General features: G+C 37.8%; 1 protein-coding gene across 1 annotated transcript in view; it reads left to right on the forward strand.

Annotated features, from left to right (window-relative positions):
- The first annotated feature begins 258 nt into the window (after positions 1–258).
- Positions 259–16,239, forward strand: part of GRPR (gastrin releasing peptide receptor) — a 39,323-nt gene continuing 23,342 nt past the window's right edge. The window contains exon 1 of the mRNA XM_006157955.2: positions 259–984. Within this exon, the coding sequence (XP_006158017.1) occupies positions 590–984 (395 nt within the window). The 5' untranslated portion in view covers positions 259–589. The remainder of the gene's footprint in view (positions 985–16,239) is intronic.

Consider the following 16,239-nt stretch of genomic DNA (forward strand, 5'->3'; position numbering starts at 1 on the left):
TGGAAAAAGCGGGAGACTGGGCAGTGATGAGAGTGTCCAGCAGGGGGCCGGCATTTGCTGTCTATAAGTAGCCCTGGTTCCTCTTCAGACTGCCTGCTCTGCTGAGCTGCTGTTTGCTGGTGAAGCCAGTGACGTGCAAAGCATCCCGCCTATAGGATTTGAGGCTTTCTCAGTGCAGTTTTTTCTACCCACTTTAAACCTTCAGGTTCTAAATATCAGGAAAGACAGGAAATGCTGTATGAAAATAGCAGGCCGAAAGTTCTTAGTAAACTGCAGCCGGGAAGACAAGACTCAGATGGAGGTAGAAAGAGCTGATCCAGAGTGGGTCTAATTTCTAAGCCTTTATCTGGGGCTGAGTTTTTGTTGTTAACTTATTGAATTTGGAGATGTATTGCACTGGTCACATGAACACCAGAGCAGCACCAGCTTCAAATTAGTGACAGGCAGTTTTGATTTTGTAGAATATTTTTATTAAAGAAGATAAAAGAGCCAAGCATAGATCTAATCCTCTTTTCACCCAACTGCAAAATCAAAAGTTAAGAAACAGCATCTAAGAGCACTTTTAGGTGGGAAAAACGTCTACCTAGAGATGGCTCTAAATGATAGTTTCCTTCCAAACTTGCACTGCAATGTCTCCAATCACAGTGTGGATCTGCCCATGAACGACGACTGGTTCCACCCAGGGATCCTCTATGTTATCCCTGCAATTTATGGAGCTATCATTCTGATAGGCCTCATTGGCAACATAACCCTGATCAAGATCTTCTGTACAGTCAAGTCCATGCGGAATGTTCCGAACCTGTTCATCTCCAGTCTGGCACTGGGAGACCTGCTCCTCCTGGTAACGTGTGCTCCCGTGGATGCCAGCAGGTACCTGGCCGACAGATGGCTGTTTGGCAGGATTGGCTGCAAACTGATCCCCTTCATACAGCTTACTTCGGTCGGCGTGTCTGTCTTCACACTCACCGCACTCTCGGCGGACAGGTAAGTGCTGGCTGAAATCTACCTGGTCTTTGAAGGTAGTGGACACTTTGGTAAAGGAATTACCATGTCATGATAGATGGAGTTGTGCAAGGGAAGTTTTACTCAAACTCGGATTCTCTTCCAGGCACATTACTGTTTTGGAGATTACTTCTTGAGTTAGACATACTGGTTTAAGAAGGAAGAGTGAGTGAATGTGGGGATAGGAGAAAAATGGGGGGGATCTCTGAGTATAGGACTGAATTGTATTTTCTAGAGATTAATTGAATCAGCATTGCCTTTTTCTATTTTCCATCTCTCTGCAGAATGCATTGACCAGTGAGAAAGACAGACACACCCAACAGTTTAAACCTCAAATGGTTTCTTAGAAGGAGTTCAAAACCTTCAGGGAACAGAAAATTCCACTGCTTTTCTTCTTCAAAATATTCTTTCAGAAATAATCAAGAGGACAAGATAGGTCCCCAATTCTTTGTAATGTATTTTCCTTAGAAGGTTTAACTTCTCTCACAGCTGATTTTGTATTTGGCTCTCTGACCGAACAGTTGTGTGCTGGGTTTTCTAAGTTTCTCTTAAATGAAATCAAGCATTATTTGGATTTTAATTCTGGAGAAAGCTCCATTCAAGCTTGACTTCTAATTTTAATATCTTCATTGAAGTACTTCCTTCCCTGTATGATGCCTTCAGGGTTTTATGGAGAGGTGTGGGAGGTAGTATAATGTTTTATTCTGGGAAATATATACATTTGTAAACTGTAGTTCTTGTATGAAGATGTTGCATAAAAGTTTACTTTTATTCCTTTTTAAAAATTCATATTTACTCTTTAAACATTTATCAAGCATCTGTCATGGAGAAAACACCTGCCTAAATGAACAGGTCAGGAATAACTGCAGGTGTTCATACCAGTTGATGAATGTATCTCATATGCTTCTGGATTCTGGAAATTGGGCACAATAATGGAAATACTTTCAGACCCAGTGTATACCATATGGTCAAATTAAGAAAAATCTGGTACAATGAATCAGAGACTATATATTTTTATTTTAAAGTCAAGTGTATGTGGTGCATTAAAGACACATCAGGATTTGAGATCGTACTGGAAAAGGCATAGAAGCAGCTCTTAAAAGTTTATACGTGAAAGAAAATGTCCTACATTTTAATACATGTGGTGCTGGATTCTCATTTTGCAGAGGAACAAACAGTCCTCAGGTGATCTGGCTTTTTTGAGTAAAGACAAATAAAGATAGTGTTATCAGTATTTGTAGACATGTGTTTATACTCAGCTGCCTGAAGTACACTGCTCCAGCAGACAAGACATTTTCAAAGATTGAAAAGTAATGGCCCAGAAATGAGCTTTGCACCCTGCTAAGTAGATGGGGTTTCTCCATTCCCTCCTGTCAACTTCAGCTTGCTCTTCTTCCTCTGCACATTTGCGCACCAGGTACTAATGACCACAAACAATATCATTTGATCCAAGGCCGGCAAACTTGGAGTTGGCAGGAGGTGTATAGATCATTGCCAGTAACTAAGGGTACTTTAGAATGAGGGTAATTTTCTTTTTCTTTTTAAAAATTTATTGTTATTTTTTATATTACATTTAATCACATATATCTTTACAGTGTACAACATTTCTTTTTCCAGCGTGATTACCATACGTACCAGTCAAGACAAAGACATTACTAGACACATCAACAGCAGCAAATAGCTTTTCATTTTTTTCAGATTATTATTTATTTTATTTTATTTTATTTTTATTATTCTTACTTTTTTTAAACATTCGATTGCTGTACATCATTTGGAGAATGAGGGTAATTTTCTTGATGGGAAGAGAAGTTCTTGGTTTCTGAGTTGGTGAGTGCAGTGCTACAGATGGTGTTTACTCTCTTCTTGAGGAGGGAGACCGAGAGGAACATAGGACATGGAAGGTAAAGATGTAGCTGCGAGGAACTTTTCTCTGGAGTTCCAAAGCAGATCAAGTTCATTATGAGCAGAAAGGGAAAGCTCTTTCAAAAGCTGAGTTGAACCCTTTGGCAGCTCTAATGTGTCTTTGGTTAAGTTTTTAGTGACTGCATGTCCTTCCCAAGTTCAGTAATTACTGTAGGCACCCATATAACTCACTTTTTGTGTTTTGCTAAAGTTTGAAAAAGCTGATAGATCACCTGAATTGTAGGTAGTGCATCTAACCAGTTTCAATAAGAATAGGCATTGAGCTAGCTAAATAATATAACTAATTTTTTCTATTTTATCTATTTTTTTAAAATCTACAGGATTCTTAACCTCATGAGGTTGACAGGACAAATACATGTTCTGTATGTTTTTGTTCTTTTCAACAATGTATAATCTATAAATACAGTAAACTGAATAAGTAACAGTTCAGTATATTTTTATATCTCTATATAACCAGATAACCCCACCCACATGGGGTATAGAATAGATCCAGTACCCCTGGAGTTTCTTTTTTGCCTCTTTATAGTTAATATCCTCTTAAAGAGGAAATCGCTATTCCGAGTTTACTCATCATGGATTAGTTTTACTTATTTTTTAAAGACTTTTTTTTGCCAGTTCTTTAGCCTCATATACATGGAATTGATCTTATTCATTTGTGTCTGCCTTCTTACACTTATCATTATTTCTATGATATTCATCTATGTTTGTACACATAACAATAATTTATACTTTTAATTGTGTAAATTGTTCCATTGTATGACTATATCTCGGTTTATTTATCCATTCTAATAAAAATGAACATTGGATTCTTTCCAGTTTGAGGTTGATAATACCCTGCTATTCATATTCTTATTCATGGATTTTGAGGAACATAAGTACTTATTTCTCTGCATATATGTCTGAAAATGAAATTGCAGGGTCATAAGAGGCAAATATTTAGCAAATATTGTCAAACAGTTTTCCAAGGTGGTAATCTATATTTTATAGATTGGTAAAAAAGTGAGCCAGGAGACCCTCTGTATCTATCAGGATTCTTTAGAGTTTTGTTTTGTTTTGTTTTGTTTTGTTTTCTAAGAGATTTTTGCTATAGGGCATGTGCACTCACCAGAGAGATAGCGAGAAACAGAAAAACAGAAAATGAGAAATCACCTCCCAGAAGGGATGGTCACACTGCAATCCCTTCTCCTTCATTCTCCTCTTAGGATTTTGGGCACACATACACATGTGCCCAGTGTGAGTTTTTTAAGCCACTGAGTCTGGGACTCAAACCATGGTCAGTTACATGGGAATCCAGTGATGTAATCATTATGCCATCTGCTGGTCCCAGGATTCTTTAGAAAGACACAACCAGTAGGGTAAGGATATAGATATATGAGAGGGGATTTACTTAGAGAATTGGCTCATACTATGTGGTGGCTGAAAAGTCCCACGCAGGTTATCTGCAAGCCAGAAACACTGGGGTGCCTATAACATGGCTCAGTAGAAGTCCAAAGGCCTCAGAAACAGGGAATTCAATGGTTTAACTCTTAATTTAAGGCCCAAAACCTGATAACCTGGGGCAGAGTGTGTGTGTGTGTGTGTGTGTGTGTGTGTGTGTGTTGTGTGGGGGGGTGGTGGCATAAGTCTGGAGTCCAAAGGTAGGCAAACCTTGAGTTTTGATGTTCAAGGCAGCTGAAGCAGTCTACCCGACTTTCTATAGACCCATCCGCCTTCTGCCTTTCTTCTCTAGAGGCCCCTGACCAATTGGATGGTGCCTACCCACTTTAAAGGTAGAGCTCCCCACCTAGACCACTCAGATTCAGTACCCTGAAAACAATTTCAAGACACATTCCAAATAATGCTTTACCAGGTTTCTGGGTGTTCCTTAATCCAGTTAAGTTGGCACCCTTAATTAACCATCACCCCTCTAAACAAAATCATCATCATAATATAGGGAAGGATTAAAAACATACAGGTGTGAACATTTTAGTGATATTGATTCTTCCAATCCATGAACATGGGATGTCTTTCAATTTGTTTGTGTCTTCTTAAATTTCTTTCATCAGTGTTTTATGGTTTTCATTATAGAGCTCTTTCACCCCCATGGTTAAATTTATTCCTAGGTGTTTTGTTTTCTTTGTAGCTATTATAAAAGGGATTGTTTTTGCTTTCTTTTTCAGCTAGTTCATTATTGGTGTATAAAAGCACTACTAATTTATGTATGTTGGTTTTGTATCTTGTAACTTTACTGAATACATTTATCAGTTTAACAGTTTTTTGGTGGAGTCTTTAGTATTTTTTCTATCAAGATTATATTTTCTGCAAACAGAGACAATTGGACTTACTCCTTCCCAATTTGGATTCCCTTTGTTTTTCTATCTTGCCTTTATTCTCTGGCTAAGGCTTCCAGTACTATGTCAATTAAGGGTGGTGAAAGTGGACATTCTTGTCTTGTTCCAGTTCCTAGAGAAAAAAAAAATTTAATTTTTTACCATTCAGTATAATGTTACCTGTGGGTTTGTCATATATGGCCTTCATTGTGTTGAGGTATATGCATCCTATACCTAATTTTTAAAGCATTTTTATCATGAAAGAATATTGATGTTTATCAAAGGCTTTATCTGTGTCTACTGAGATGACCATATGATTTTTGCCCTTCATTCTGTTGATATGGTACATCACACTTATTGATTTGTATATGTTGAACCAGCCCTGTATTCCTGGGATAAAGCCCACTTGGTTATGGTATGCAATCTTTACAATGTACTTGTGGATTCAGTTTGCTAGTATTTCGTTGCTAGTGTTTTTTGCATCTATGCTTATTAGATATTTTTGGTGCATAGTTTTCCTTTTGGTTGTGACTTTGTCTGTCACAGGGGCCTGGCAGTAGAGCTTCAGCAGGCAGCAGGGGCAGTGGGGACATGAAGGGATGACCTGCAGTTCCATGAGGGCTACCTTGAGGTATCAGAGCCCAGACAGTGGAACAAGGGCTAAGAGCCCTGGCTACTAGTCCCTGAAGAGTGCCTGCATCGGTTCATCTGTTCCTGAGAGCAACCTTCCAACTATGCCTGACCATGTATGTCTTGGAGTATATGGTGTTTAATGGGCTTGGCTGCCAGGGTCATAGTTTAGTCTAGCTTGGGTAGCAGTTGTATCCAACTGCATGACTGTATTGAGATGTTGATGAGGCATCAGGGATGTGGAGATGTGGGAGCCATTGATCCTCAGAGGAAGCTTCACTCTACCAGTATTCTGTTGTCACAGTGGAACAGTTCTGTAGCAACCTGGGGCTCCTAGAGTGGGAATTATGCTGTGCAAATTCCTTCCCTGGAGTTACGTAGCCACATGGATTTCAGGGAATTCCATACACTAGACCTGGGTCCCATGAGAACCACTGGGTCTCAAAGTAGCTAGGATTGCAGTAGTGTATGAGAATGGGAACTGATGGGGATCTCTTCCTTACCTTTTTCCAGCAATAGAAAGTATCTTTTGGATCAGGGCTGAGATCTACTGGGTATTTTTCTTCTCTCTCTATGCTATCATTTTGATGTCATGGAACATCTTCATGTTTCCAGAAAGCTTTAGGCATTTCCCTGGTGATTCCAGTGTTTCTCCTTGGATATTCTACTCCAAGTGTATTTCTTAAATTATTTTATTCCTAGTTTGTGGAGGAGATGAGTGCTGGATACTTCCAGTCAGTCATCTTGATTTCCCTCCCTGAATTGGGGTTTCTGAGGTGTGAATGACAGCCCTAGTGGTAATCATCCATTGTAGGTTAACCAGAATAGCAGTACTCATCTCAACCTCTATTCTCTCCTCCATTTATCCAGGTGAATTTGATTGAGTCTTTGTAAACTTGGAAAGAATAACATTTTTCTAGAAAATTTTATACCACTATTACCATGTAAAAGGAAGACTACAAGGCAGTCCCAGAAACTGGAATTCTGGAATTCACATGACTAATAAACTGAAGATTGACACTGAACCCCCTTCGATATTTATCACTCCCATACTTTCTGCTCTTCCACATACAGACTGACATCCTCATGTGATAGTTACACTGACCTGCTCCTAGCTCTACTTCCTTGCCTGTGCTGTATCCCACCCACTGTCTCAAATGCTTCCCCCTTTGCTAAATATAGTACTCTACTCCTTATCCCATGTGGTATACGAACTTGGAATGGGGATCAGAAAACCTACATTTTAGACTTTTTTTTTTTTTTGCCATTACTCCATGAGTGAGTTAGATCAAATCAACTTTCTAACCTTAGTTTAATCTTCAATGGAATAATAGAGTAAAGGTAGATTATTTCTATAGTCCCTCCAAGTTTTAAAATTTGATGATTTTTATCTTTCATCTTGCCTATCATTTAGTATCTGGCTCAAGACTCCTCCTTAAGGACCTAATTTCCTGGTCATTCTGGCCTACATTTTCTAGTACTCTTCTAAACATGAGACTTATTATCTGAGACATGAATTATCTTGTGACATCTTTTATACTGGTATTTTGAAATATCTTGTTTATCTTATTTTTTTCACTTCTCATATATTTATTGATTTATATTTTTAGTTAAGGGCAAGCCCATGGTGTGGTGATAAAGGTGGCTGGACCCCAGATGGCCGATTATGTGGTTTGAATCCTGGATCTGGCAACTTGAGAAACATGTTAAGTGTGTGTGCATGTATGCCCAAAATCCTGAAAGGAAGGAGAAATAGAACAGAAGTGATTGCAGGGGCCAGTCAGGTAATGTAGTGCTTAAGGCACCGGACTCCCACATGGCCGACTGTGATTTGAATCTGGACCCAGTGACCTGAAATTCATGCCATGCATGAGTGTGTGCATGCCCAAAGTCCCGAGAGTAGAATGAAGAAGAAAGGACTGTGTCATGGCCATTCCTCCCAGGGGTGATTTCTCACTTTCTCTCTCTCTGTCTCTTTAGTGAGAATAAATGCCCAATAACAAAGATATCTCTCTCTAAAAAAAGAAAGGATCGCAATAAGACCATTTCCCATGGCGGGGGCGGGGGGTGCTTTCTCACTCTCTCCCATTCCCAATCTTTCTTCAACAAGCACACACACCTTCTAGCATCTTTTTTTTTTAAATTAGGCACATTGTTAATGCTGAGGGCAGAAATTTCTTATGTCATCTACAGTTTCTTACATGGTTCCTTGTGCCAAAATGGTGGTTGATAAATATTAAGAGTGATGGTCTTCCCCATAAAGATTTGTATGAAAATCTTCATCTTGGTGGTTTTACCTAGCATGTTTTCAAGCTATTCTAGGGATCAGAACCTATAGTAAGCCATGTGGCTTTCAGCATTGCAATTCAGCTTGCTACTGACAGTACCAGCAGGCTGGACCCAGGTGATGAGATTTAATCTTGTCACAACAAATTCAGAATAAAGTCAGTCTATCTATATCCATGCTTTCCTCATTCCAAGTCCAAATTCCTCTAGAGAAAATTGAAACTTTTCTTCAGAAACCATTAAAATATAGAGTCTGACTCCATTTTCCTTCTCTGGAAAGTGACATCTACTGACTCTAAACCCCATTGTTCTGAAATAAGATACCCTGAGTGACTTTAGGGTGGTCCCCTTTTAAAGGAATCCTTCATGTGATTCCAAATCCTCTCCTACTGTTCTAGAGGCCCAGTTTCATTGACTCCAAGGAGATTATCTCCTTTCTCACATGAGAAGACTTAATTGGATTTCTTATAAAACATCTTTCCAGAAAGTCTCTCTGCTAGGGCAGTTGACATGAGCTGCCGGTTAATAACATCTCTATAGCTCTATTTTTCTGAAGCATATGCTACCTCTCTGAAAGGAAACCCAACTCATGTCACCTCACAGCACCAAAACTACCACAGCTGCCAGCATACGCTGGGAATGATCAGAGGGCAGGTGCTGTGGATGTGGCATTTCCCAGCAAGTCTTTTTCAACTGGATTGCTGAGAGAAGGGCAGCTAAAAACTGACTTTTTCTCTTACATGGTATCTTTTAAAGTGTTAGGCTTTTATGTGCTTAATTAGATATTTCTAGCAACTTAATATGCATGGAGGCAAAAGAAAAAAGAAGCACAAACTTGATCATGAAATACATAGCATAGCCTGAAAGGGCTCCCTGGTGAGGTTTTTTTGAACTGTGACTGTCAATAACATCCTTTGAAAATAGACTAAATTTGCATTTATGTACTGGTAAACCTTCCTGGTGTGTGGGGTTTGCATAAATTCTCTCTTAATTAAAAAAAAAGTGTTTTTCAGAATAAAAAAATATATAGCTTTTCTCCATTTCTCCAAGTAATATAACAAGAGATTTTGAAAAGGTTCATTTTATACATTAAACATCATCTTCTGTAAGAGGTCTTCCTTGACCACTCAGTCTAATGGAATGAAAACACACCCCTAATGCACTTCGTTTTTTCAGATTTATTGAGTTGTAATTTATATGCTGTAAATTTTAAGTGTATGTTTTTATGAATTTTGACAAACTTGTATAGTCACATAACCACCATCTCCACAATCCATGATAGAGGACATTTCCATTACCCCCTGAACTTCTCTCATGTCCTTTTGTAGTTTATTCCCTTTATCTACCCATAGCTCCTGGCAACCACTGATCTTTTCCAGAATACCCAGAATATCACATGAATAATGTTATACAGTATGTAGCTGTTTGGGTCTAGCTTATTTCAACTCATGCTATTGCATTTATCAGTGGTCTGTTCCTTTTTATTGCTGAGTAGTATTTCACTGCACAGATATACCACAGTTTGTCTATCCATTCTCCAGTTAGTGGATGTTAGAATAGTTTTCAGTGTTTGGTGATTGTGAATAAAATTGCCATAAACATTCATGTATATTTTTCATATAGATGTATGTCTTCATTTCTCTTGGGTAAATGTTATCCAGTGTTATTCTTTTTTTAGGGAGATTTTTGCTACAGGACTTGTGCGCTTGCCAAGAGACAGAGAGACAGAAAGCGAAAAATCACCCCCCAGGGGATGGCCACACTGCAGTCCCTTCTCCTCCATTCTCCTCTTGAGATTTTGGGCATGCATTCACATGGGCCTGGCATGAGTTTTAAGCCACTGGGTCCAGGACTCAAACCACCATGGACTACATGGGACTCCAGTGACATAACCATTACATTATTTGCTGGTCTCCATTCATCTAGTATTATTTTTTTGAGAATTATTTTATTTGTTTATTTTTATACTGTTTTCCACCACTAGAATATAAGCTCAGAAAAAAAATTGAGACCATATAATTCATTGTTACTTTCTCTGACAGAAGAACAGCCTCTAACTTAGTAATCATAGGTGCTCAATAAACGTTTGTTAAGTAGATAAACAGATTAATGTCTGAAGGGAGGAATAAAGGAATGAATAAATTCTGGTAGGTCCTACTAGGTGAACCTGTGGATCATGTTTACTTTCTTTGATGGTTAACAGAGTGCCTGCAGTAGAACAATGGCACCAAACCTAGATCACAAGAGTTTATTCAAGTTTTACGGGAACTGTTTGGGGTTACTTTCTAAGAAAAAAACAAATAAAATTATGAATACAAAATTAGATAAAGAAGTGAATGTTTACAAATCTTTATAAATCATACGTTACATTTAGAAATCGCGATAAATTCCAGTCTTACAATGGTTGATAAACTCCACATTTATCACACAATTCATAAAAATAACCTATTTATTAAATAACTACCAGACACACCATTATAATACCTGTTTTTTTTAAAAAATATTTTGGCTTCATCCTTATTTGTTTTCTCTTGCAATAATCATGATTGAATAAACTCCATTTCTAAAGATAAGTCAGTCTTCTAGCATGGTTGATTAAAATTGACTTTCCATTAATGAGAGGTTAGAAAAGTTTTTTTCAGCTTCATAGCTGATTCTTGTTAATGTCATATAAATCATTATTATCAAATTTGAGAAAACCATTATCAAGTTTCTTTTCTATGTGAGCTGTAACAATTCACAACATTTCAAATTTTCTTGTGCCTTGAGTAACCTTGAATACTCATTCAATTGATGACAGCCTATTTGCCATGGATATCTTTTTTTTTTTTTTTACATATTCGCAGCCTTTTATTTAGCATTTTACCGATAAATTCATAAAGACTTATGTTCAATGATTTTAATTCCAAAATTGATCTCACTAGTGTATGTGAAAAATTAGAAATGAACAACCTTTATGTCCACAGTAGGGGAATAAATAAGTAAATCCTGTTGTTAATTACATATAATAAAATATTTTTTTAATTTTTTAAAAATTTATTCATTTTCTACATTAATTCACTATACACCATCACAACACAGAAATGAATTTTCCATCCAAAATACCCTGTGCATTGGCTCAATCAAGCACATCAACATACATGTTCTCAGCAAATAATTTTCCAATTCTTATGTCCTGCATACCTTGCCTTTTGTTTTGCCATCCTTGCCATGGATATCTTCACATTATGAGTTTTATTTTATCTTCATCGATGTTGGTTTTTTTTTTGTAGGAATTCATAACAAGAGTGACTTTACACCAATATATTTACTATTAGTAATTAGTTACAGGTTTCTTCCCTATGGTGTATACAGACACTGATAAATTCAATTCTACTCAGAAATTTTAATCTATTATCTTTTTAGCATTTGATTTTTGTTGGTCATACTTGTTTGATAATCATTTTCCCTTTTTTTCCTTCCCTTGATTTAAATTAATTAAATATTTTAATTATTCTATTTCTTCCCGCTATGAGTTTGTTAATTATACAAGCTCTTTTTTTGTTTCGTTTTGTTTTTAGAGAGGTTTTTGCTATAGGGTATGTGTGCTTGCCTGAGAGACAGAGAGACAGAAAGCAAGAAATCACCTCCGAGGGGGATGCCCACGCCACAGTCCTCTCTCCTCCAGTCTTCTCTTGGGATTTTGGGCATGCACGCACATGCACCCAGCATGAGTTTTTAAGCCACTAGGTTCAGGACTCAAATCATGGTCGACTACATGGGAGTCCAGTGATGTGACCATTATACCATCTGCTGGTCCCACAAGCTCTTCTTAACCTTCTTTTAGGGACTGCCCTAGAGTTTACAGCATGTGTCCTTGAATTATTAGAATTTAGTATATATTAGAATTTTCTCACTTCCTGAATAATGCAAAGATAGTAGGATACTTCAACTTCATTTTCATTTCCTTCCTGACTTTTGTTGTTGTTGTTATTCTATATTTTAATTTTCTCTACATTTTAAAAATCACAATTATTATTTTTATTGTTTGTTGATACATTACATTTACTCACATATTCATTTTTAGATTTATTTACTTATTTATTTTTATGTTATTCATTTATTTCTTCCATGAGGGAGAGGACAGAGAGACAGTCTTTTCTATTTTATTTCACAATTTTGCCATGTCCCATAAAGTTTCTACTCCCTTTTCTGTCTTCTCCATCTTTCTCTTTTCTCATTGTACTTCATTCTATCCATTTTCAGTTTACTAATTCTCTCTTCAGCTATGTCCTATCTGCTTCTGAATTAAAAAAGTCTGATTCTATCTAATTCTTAATTTAAGTTATTATAAATTGCAAGTCTAAAATTTGCTTTTGGTGCCATTTTGTAATATAATTTCTTTTATTTCAAAATCCCTCCTGCTAACTCTAACATATGGAACCTCAATAATTGTGCTTGTATTAATATGTTTTTTTCTCTTGTGTTCATTTAGTTTTGTCTCCTGGCACGTCAGAAAATTTTTATTCAAATGCCTGATTTTGTACATGAAGAACTGGAGATAGTTTGAGGTGGATAGCTTTATAGTCCAGAAAAAAAAATAGCTTTTGTTTTTTGTAGACGGGAAATGGTAGTATATCTGACACAATCAGGAATTGTGCAAACTGGAAGCTGGGCTTTGTTTTTGTTTGTTTGTTTGTTTTTTGTTTTTTGTGAGAGGTGGTGTATTTCTAGCTCTCCTCTACAACTGGGATTTGCCCTTTTAGGTATCTCAATCAAAACCATGGGGTGTTAACCTAGGATCCTTTCCTTGGGGGACCCTAGACTCTACTTATTGTCATTCTCCATTCTAAAACACCTAGAGGTTTGGCTCAACTATCAAATTTCTCTGCTGCGGCTTGAATTTTGGTACATACCTTAAGGAGAAAACGATACTAATAACAGCTTTCTCTGTTTGCACTTCTTTTCTATCCAGGCTTTTGGCCCCTCAGATCCTTATTGCCTTGGTATTTCTCTGATGTTTTCAAAAAGGTTTTTCTAACTTTTCATTTCAGGAGAGTTAGTCAGCAACAAGCTAGCTTCCTCTTATCAGAAGAGGAAAATCCTATAGCACCTCTTATAAAGACCTAATCTGCTGCCCTTGAAACTACACACATACCAGTTTTTTAAAAAGGAGTACAGCATTACCTATTCAGGCCTGTTGGATCAGCAGTCAGAGCCTCAAATTATCTCAGCAATTTAGAGTCAGAGAAATTAGTTCTGTCTAATCTCAACGTGAGGAAGTCAGGAATCTCGGCTGATGCCTGCTGCAGTGGACACTGCCAAGCATGTAGGTACATCAAAGCCTCTGAGATCTTTAAAGTAGGCCAGAACTCATAGCCCCAGTAAGCAGGAGCTAAAGCTGACATTGCATTATACAGTGATTGATAATGGCTGAAATTTCATGGAACAGAAAGAGCCAACATATTCCTAAGGTACATTCTTTCTTTTTCTTTTTTCTTTGTTCTTTCTTTTTTCTTTGTTTCTCCTTCTCTCTCTTTCTTTCTCTCTCACTCAGGCTGATTTTCAAGTGGTGATAACTAAAAGTTACTTAGGAAAGAAATACAAGGAAATGCAAAATTTGGCACATAAAGAAATTTATTTTCCAGCATTAAAAGAATTCATAATAAGTCTATGCGACTCACTCCTTTCTTTATGTTGTCTGAATACAAATAGAATAACTATAGGTCATTTTCAAGCTTTTCAAGGTTTCTCTTTTCCCTTTTTTTTCTGAGTTAGACAATTTCACATCAGGGTCAGGCTTCTATTACAAGACATAATTGTTAAACACAATTTTAAAACAATAGAGAATTATGTAAAAAAAATTCACAATAGTTTCTCCATGAAAACATGGGAGAAATACTTCTTTTTAAGTAAATAGTGATCGGAACAGATTTTAAAGAATTTCTTTATTGTCAGGACCAGCAGTTAGTGTAATGGCTATGTTGCTGAACTCCCATGTAGTCGACCACCGTTCAAGTCCTGGACCCGGTGGCTTAAACTCACACCGGGAGTGTGTGCATGCATGCCCAAGATCTTGAGAGGAGAATAGAGGAGGAGAAGGGCTTGTGGCATGGTCAGCCCCCTGGGGGGTGATTTCTCGCTTTTTGTCTCTGTCTTTCTGGCAAGCACACACACCCTGTAGTAAAAATCTCTCCAAAAGAAAAAAAAAAAGAATTTCTTTATTGTCTTGTCTTCTCCCTTTAACTTTAAATGATTTTCCTGAACAGCAAAATCAGAATTTGGCATCATTTCCTAGACTGTCCACAGACTTGAAAGTGAAGGTTAAAATAATGGCTGAAGGAACACCATGTACACAGGCTGAAGACATGTGTAGTCAATATTTAGTTTTTAGTGTTCTTTACTTACATTTTTAAATGACCCAATAGTCAAAAGTGTTATAGTCAAATATCAAAATCACTGCTGACTTGGGGATCAAGAGATCTTGCTTTAGTCTTGCTTCTCAACTGACTGTGAGACCTCTCTGACTTTCAGTTTTCTCTTCTTTAAAAATTTTTTTTAGTTCATTTATTACTTCCATGAACAAGAGAGACAGAGAATAAGAGAGGCAGCACCTCTAACAGGGTTTTGATGTCATGATCCACCCCTAGTCTCAATCAGCCCTGGATTGTGGAAATACGTGTGCCCAGCATTCTCAGGGAGGTCTCTAGATGCTAATCTAGAACCTTCCCATGTGGATGAGTCTCATCACTGTCCAGACCTCAGATTCTTCTTTTGTAAGTTAAGGAAGTAGCACTTGATAACCTCTACATTTTATATTCTATAGTTACATGTAAAACAAGTTTGTAATTAAATTTATACTCACTTGTCTGAACCATGGAAACAGAACTTTATATGCTGATCTAGCATCATCTATTCTAAGGGTTCTTCACAATGGCACATAGTAGGTAAATATCATTTTTTTTTGAGAGATTTTCACTGTAGGGCGTGTGCGCTCTCCAGACAGACAGAGAGAGACATAGAGACAGAAAGCGAGAAATCACCCCCCAGGGGGGATGGTCACGCCGCAATCCCTTCTCCTCCATTCTCCTCTCAGGATCTTGGGCACACACGCACACGCGCCCAGCGTGAGTTTTAAGCCACCAGGTCTGGGACACGAATCGCGGTCGACTACGTGGGAGTCCAGCGACATAGCCATTACGCTAACTGCTGGTTCCCTTGTAAATATCATTTTATCATCCAATGAGGGCTTCTCCTGGGTATATCTTGCTTCCCTAGCAAGATTTTAAATCCTCAGTGGTGAAAGACCTTTGTATTCATATCGCCAAGCAAAGCCTGAGATATGAAGTAAGTACTTAAGTTTGCTGATAACTTGACTAAGCATCCTGAGCAATGAGTGCTTGGTACTAGAAGACCACAACAGAGATCAGCAGCCTATTGTCTTCATTATCACAAGTTAATAAGTCTGACAGGCAGTGTTGTATGAGATGGAAGATGGATTTAGCTCAACTTAAAGAAATGAACGAATAGCTTTGATGTGGACAGGCAGAGAACAACAGAAACATTAGCCACATTCACACATTTAGTGCCTAGAGTCCAAGGGTTGGAACACTTTGTCAGTTAAGGGCCAGACAGGAAACATTTCAGGCCTTGTGGGCCTGAACAACTCAGTTCTGCCTTTAGTGCGAAAGCAGCCACAGATAATGAAAAGAAAAAGAGGGGGGGGGGGAGAGGGGTAGCTGTATGCCAATAGAGCTTTATTTGCAGATATTGACATTTGAATTTCATGTAATTTTCACGTCACAGAATATTATTTTGCTTTTGATTTTCCTCAGTCAGTTAAAATTTAAAAGCCATTCTTAGCTCATGGCCATACAAGGCAGAGGACCAGATTTAGTCAGTGGGCTTTAGCTTGCTGTCCCTGATACAGAGATATGCACATTCTTTCTGGGGTGGTCATTTAGCAGTGAGAGTTTCCTGTCTCAATGGAGTGGGATCTGGGGGAGTCCATGACCTCCTTCCAGTTTGCCATGACAGACTTTCTGGGGAATATTGGAATTAAGACTCATACATCTGTGTGATTCTTTAGGATGGGAGGCACTGTCACATC

Source organism: Tupaia chinensis, unplaced genomic scaffold (assembly GCF_000334495.1).
Source record: "Tupaia chinensis unplaced genomic scaffold, TupChi_1.0 Scaffold000567_1, whole genome shotgun sequence".
In the NCBI taxonomy this organism is placed as follows: Eukaryota; Metazoa; Chordata; class Mammalia; order Scandentia; family Tupaiidae; genus Tupaia; species Tupaia belangeri.